The sequence below is a fragment of the Corvus kubaryi genome, unplaced genomic scaffold (assembly GCF_017639235.1).
Source record: "Corvus kubaryi isolate FWS band 111438036 unplaced genomic scaffold, C.kubaryi_AGA036_p1.0 37391, whole genome shotgun sequence".
Classification (NCBI taxonomy): domain Eukaryota; kingdom Metazoa; phylum Chordata; class Aves; order Passeriformes; family Corvidae; genus Corvus; species Corvus kubaryi.
Genome location: NW_024581130.1, coordinates 7,374,582 through 7,380,367, shown reverse-complemented (window position 1 = coordinate 7,380,367; position 5,786 = coordinate 7,374,582). Strand labels below are relative to the sequence as shown.

Below are 5,786 nucleotides of genomic sequence, written 5' to 3'. Positions count from 1 at the left end.
TGTTTGAATTTAAAAGTTTTATGCAAGAAAAAATGCTTAACATTTAATATAAAATCAGTTTGACACAGCTTATTTTTCAAATGCCATCATTTTTCTGTGCATCATTTTCTTGTTCATTTTCAGTTCATCAGACAATTAAAAGACCACAACTGAAAAAGTCATCCTAAATACTTTTTAAAGCCTTATAAAAACATTCATAAAGTGCCACCCACAAAAGCGCCTAAACAAAACTCTGAAACACCTATTAGGAGGTTAAGGTAGGTGCTTCTGAGGGCTAAGCTGTCAGATGGCAGCATGATTTGTGGAATTGTCAATTTAACGATGATACAACCCAGCAAAAGCACTGCTTCATAGATGTGGCCCCAAAAGAGCATCAGCTGGGCCCACAACATGCACGCAGAGGGACCCAGCACAGCGTTGCAGGGGTTTCAGATAAATAGATGCAAACACCATCTAAAAGCAAGACTACTGGCATGTGGGAGACATGGATTCTATGGGAAGCAATCATCCTGTGGCCTTAGTGTGAGGGAAAACACAGGCAGCTTGTACAAGAAACGGGTACAAATTTTAGCTGTTTTATCCTGGGATAAAAATCACTCCCCACTAGAAATAACAGGAAAAGACACTGATCCTTGGAATGTCTCTATGTTCTCTGTGTCCTTGAAGGTACCACACTGAGTAAGTACCTTTGTGTTCTTCATCCCCAAAAGAGAGGCTCACAACAACCACTGCACCACAGTGAACGTGCTCTAGTTCATTTAATTCAATCAGCAGTGGCCTCCCTCTTGGCTTGAGTGGCTGGGCAGTGCTCACAGACAGATTTGGATAAATCCAACCAAAAAAAAGTTTAAAAAAAAAAAAAGTAAAAAAAGGGACAGGCTCTGAGGGCTCTCTCCACCAAAATTCATGTCCCATACAAGATGTCCAGGGAGCAGCTTTGTATCTTCCCAGCACCAGCCAGCTTCCTATGGTCCATGGTGGTCTCCTCTCCACCAGCTACTCCGCGTGGTGCTTCTGGTGCCGCACCAGCTGGGGCTGGAAGCGGAAGCTCTCCCCGCACTGGGAGCAGCGGTAGGGCTGCTCCCCGGTGTGGATGCGGGTGTGCTTGATGAGGTTGGAGTTGCCGCTGAAGCCGCGGCCGCACTGGCTGCACTTGTAGGGCTTCTCGCCGGTGTGGGTGCGCGCGTGGTTCATGAGGTCGGAGCTCTGCCCGAAGCGCTTGCCGCACTGCCCGCAGCCGTAGGGCCGGACGCCGGCGTGGGCCCGCTGGTGCTGCAGGAGGTGGCAGTGCTGGCTGAAGCTCTTCCCGCAGGCCGGGCACTTGTAGGGCCGCTCGCCCGTGTGCATGCGCTGGTGCTTGATGCAGGTGGAGCTGTCGCTGAAGAACTTGCCGCACTCACTGCACGCGTACGGCTTGAGACCCGTGTGGATGCGCTGGTGCTTGAGGAGGTTGGAGCTCTGGCTGAAGCTCTTCCCGCACTCGGCGCATGTGTAGGGCTTCTGGCCCGTGTGGACGCGCCGGTGCTGGACGAGGTGGGAGCTCTGGCTGAAGCCCTTGCCGCAGTCCCCGCACAGGAAGGGGCGCTCGCCGGTGTGCATGCGCTGGTGCTGGAGCAGGTGGATGCTCCGGCTGAAGCCCTTGCCACACTCCGGGCAGATGGTGGGGCGCTCCACGCGAGGGGCTCGCCGTGAGGCTGCCACCCTTCTCCCCTGCCTTTTCACCAGGCTGATGTCAGAACAGGGCAGCTTAACCTCCTCCTCCTCCTCACAGCCACCTTGCTGAGGCTCTGAGCAACCACGCTGACTTCCATGGCTGTCCCCAAACTGCTCCTCTCCTCCTCTGGAGCCCACTGCCAAGGCGTCCTGCAGATAAGCGCTTGTAAGGTGATCTGGAAGGGGCCCCAGCTCACCACCTGGAGAAGAAAATACGACTGTGTTTCCCACTGGGAACTGGCACAGCAAACAGGCAAGCTGTTACCTTAGGGAGCCTTGTTTGCACCACACAGGAGAAGCAATAAATGGAAGACTGGGAGCAAATGGCAACCCAGCTGGAGAAGCTCTGTAGCCTCATCATAGGACCCAGAGCAGACATGCCATGAACAGGAGAGCCAAGGGCAATGCTACAGGTGTCTCCTTATCCCCAAAAAACCTTCACACGTTCTTAATACTCCCTCTTCCTACACACCCTTACCTGCAAGCTGAGAAAGACAAGCAGACTGCCTTCCCTGAGGGGGAAAGAGCAAGTCTGAATGTGACCTGCATAAAATAATGTGGCTCAAATAGCACTGAGGCAGCCCAAAGAACATTTCACTTGCTCTGTGTTTATAGACTTATATAACTTGTTCCTCACCTGTATGTGTCTCCTCCAAGGCTTTGTATTCCTGTTCTTCTCCCTGGTCCATCTGTGCAGTTACATCAGGTTCAACAATCAGGAACCCTTCGTGCAGGAGCAAACAAAAGCAACCTCAGCTGAATATTCAGAGCTTGTCATATTGTCCTAAAATCCACTGACCCTGCTGAATATTGGGAACAAACAGAGTGGTTACTTAAAGGAATGGAGTCAACTGAGCACAACTAACATTTAGGGACATCTTGTGCACTACTGAGGTATCTGGTGTCAGATATTTTCTTTAAAGGAGACTCAAGGCTGCCCCTCTTCTGATAAGTGATACACATTAGGACATGCACCAGACGAGCTAGGCTCGGAATTGGTTGACAGTAATCATAGATACAGGTGTCAGAAAAGACCAAAGCCAACCATATTTACACTTCTTCAATAACAACAGCCAAAAGTCTAATTACTCTCCTAAAAGTATTTTACAGAGACAATTACTTTTTAGACACCAGAATCCGATTTTCTTATTTGCTATCTCATCTCTTCTTTCTCCTCCAAGACTCTCAGGCTGAGGCAGAAAAACCCAACAAAAAAGCAATTTGATGTCCTGTCTACTCTGGCTGGATTCTGCCAGTTCCCAGCCTGGCATCCCTGCTGAGCTCCAACAACCACCATGAATGCAACTGTTGGGCAGGCTGCCCTTGCAAATGCCATCAACACCCAAGACAAGAATTTCTCTGTCAGTATTTACTATTTTGAGGCCAAAACCAGCCAAACAGTAAGCATCAGCAGTTAGCACCAAGAAGGCTGGCATTAGCAGTTGCTGAAGAGAAAAGGCAGAAGAACAGGGAAAATAGAATGGTAAGAAAGATCCCATTTTATTTTAAAAGGTAAGAATCAAAGATAGCAGGAAAGGGATACCAGGGGGATAAATCTAGGACCAGGGAGCGACGTGCACCACAGCTAAAGCTGAGATCACTCATGGGGATATTTTTAAGGCATTTAAGACATTACTTTCCCCCCTGTCTCCTTTCAATCTTTGGAGTTACTTGTTTTTATCACTTCAAAGATGCTGCACAACCACTCAAGCTCCAGATGGAACTGACTTACTGGACAGATGGGCAAAACACTGCAAACTAATGGGTGCCCAGACCACTTCATCCACCACCAGCTATTTAATGATGGGAATAAGGGACTGGATGGTGTCAGAATCAAGGAGACAGCTCAGATGAACGGAACAGTTTTGGACCTCAGGTGCCAGGGATTACAAAACCACCAGTCTTGAAGTCTTTTATTCTCTGTGGCAAAGCTGGACAGAAGCAAAGTGAGCAAGCAAAAGAAAAAGGCTGCAGTTGTGAGCTGCAGAATCAAGAAGGAAAACATAAACAGATGAGCAAAAAGGAAGCTTTAGCAAAAAAAACCGCCTTAATCTGAGTCCCTACTTCAAGTATTTGCTGAAAGCTGAAGTGGACCACCCTTGCAGATGGATTGTTTCCAGCAGTTCCAAGCTGGTATATAAAGGGAGGTTGCTTTCTGCAGCCCTGCAGCTCTCAGGATTTTGCCACTCCTGAGAATTTCTGCTGCAACAGTTTGGCAGCTCAGCCAGCCCAAGCTATTTACATGCTGCAAGGGGCACCAGATGGGCAGCCCCCGCGCCAGAGCTGCAGTCAGAACCGTGTCCACACACAGACAGCTCCCCCAGGCAACTCACCAAACAGAAGGGGTTTGCTCTGAAAGCTGTCAACAAACAGGAACTTTGGGGGAGCAAATCCATCAGCATTTCAGAGGTGGTACCAGCATCTGACAAATGCCCAACAACCACTGCCCTGGGGAGCATCTCAGCAGGCAGACAAGGTAGAAGGAAGAGTTCCCTCCTGACCCAGCACAAATTCCTAGTTCAGGCTGCCACTGACACTGCTGCTATGCTCAGATTTGCTATGGCAGGAAACAGATAACTTCTATACAACTAATAGGGCAGTCTGGACGAAGAAAGTACTTCTTCCTTTCCCAGGATCACAATCATGTGTCTGTGAAAGAAGGGCACTACTTTCATCTGTTACTAGCAGAAGCATATCCTTGGGTGTATTGAGTTATTGCTTGAATGTGAAAACCAAAACAGGGAGATCATCTGTGTAACGTGAGGTTCCTGTAGGCAATGTCCACAGCTTTACTAAAACAAGGTATGAAGGGTACCCAATCTGGACCTTCTCAGGGAGGCTCTGCAGACAAACCCTACTGTTCCTGGGGCCTTGGCTTTAGTGTTGTAATAGCCTGTTTTGGCATTTGGATCCTACAATGGACGCTCTTTACCTTGGCTACTCATGTTCTCTTCCGACTACCCAGCTCTGTATTCCTGCCATGGCTATAGCGAGGTGTGGAGGTTCTGGGACTCATCCTAGGGCAGAGCTCCACACTCCCAGCTTCCTGTGCTCCTGATGTGCCACCAGCAGCCGAGTGCTCTCCCCACGGCCTTAAGAAGACGTTCAAATCTTCCTCTCCCCAGCTATTTTTTTGGGGCAGATAATGCTTGCGGTAAAATCAAAAGGTGATGACATTTTTTTTTTGAATCACCGAAAGCTGTTAATTATGCAGCTGCACCCCCCGGTGTGGTGAGAGCCCCCTTCCCTGCGCTGTCAGATTTGATCACACACTAGGGTGGGGGGACAGGAGGCAGAACGGGAGGGGACGAGGGTTTCCCACCGAGCCGGGGCAGGGGGCAGAGCTGGTGCGATCAGAAGCACTGGTGGGAGCTGGGGAAGGACAGGCCTTTGCTGTGCGGCGGACGGGAACGGGGGGAACTGCGCTCTCGGCACGGGATGCAGGCAGGCACGGCAGCGGCAGAAGGGACAAGCCGGCCCTGCCCCGTCTCCTCCGGCCGCCTCTTTCCTCCGCAGGGCCGGCACTCAAAGGCTCTGCCACGGAAGGGGGTTCAAAGCCCGGCGCCCCCGGCCCCCATCCCGGCGGGCGGGGACAGCGCCCAGCCTACCTGCAGGGCTGCTCCCATCCCGGCGCTCCGGATCCTGCTCCGCGGGCAAAGGGCGCTTCCTGGGCGGGGCGGCGGCGGGCAGGGAACCGGGGAGGCCCGGGGGGCTTCTCCTCGGCACCGGGGTACCGCCACCATCCTCGGCATTACCTCCCGCGGCCCGGGATAACCCCTCCAGCCTCGGGATAAGCCCCGCTGCCCTGGGTACCCCCCCGCATTCCCGGGATAACCCCGCCCCGCAGCCCCACACCGCCCGGATTCAGCGCGAGGAATAATGCTGATGACAGCGGTGCTTGGGTTTCGGCTACAAGTCGTGTTTATATCCTAAGTCAAGGATTTTTTAAATGTGTGTGTGTGATGCTCTGCCAGTGAGGAGCTGCACGAAAGAAAACTGGGCGGGAGCGTAGCCGGGATGGGTGACGAGAACTGGCTGTAGGGATATTCCACACCCTAGAACTTGTGCCCAGT

At 51.6% G+C, this 5,786-nt stretch overlaps 1 protein-coding gene across 4 annotated transcripts; it reads right to left on the bottom strand.

Moving 5' to 3' along the window:
* LOC121669342 (zinc finger protein 239-like) lies at window positions 1-5,523 on the bottom strand. Of its 4 annotated transcripts, none has more exons than XM_042038114.1 (4): window positions 5,322-5,523; window positions 4,646-4,861; window positions 2,351-2,437; window positions 1-1,913 (listed from the first exon to the last, which is right to left on the bottom strand). In XM_042038114.1, the coding sequence occupies exons 2-4, from the start codon at window positions 4,656-4,658 to the stop codon at window positions 997-999; spliced, it is 1,017 nt and encodes a 338-aa protein (XP_041894048.1). In that variant the 5' UTR covers window positions 4,659-4,861; window positions 5,322-5,523; the 3' UTR covers window positions 1-996. The 4 variants fall into 4 exon arrangements, with proteins under 4 accessions (XP_041894048.1, XP_041894049.1, XP_041894051.1 ...); XM_042038115.1 differs by having other exon boundaries at window positions 4,646-4,838; XM_042038117.1 differs by lacking the exon at window positions 4,646-4,861 and having other exon boundaries at window positions 2,351-2,516; window positions 5,322-5,521.
* Between the last annotated feature and the right edge of the window lie 263 nt (window positions 5,524-5,786).

What these genes read in the sequence shown, in the direction of transcription:
- LOC121669342 (XM_042038114.1), bottom strand. An exon ending in CTTGGAGGAGACACATACAG is followed by an intron (nt 1,914 to 2,350) that starts GTGAGGAACAAG and finishes TTTCTTCTCCAG; the next exon opens with GTGGTGAGCTGGGGCCCCTT.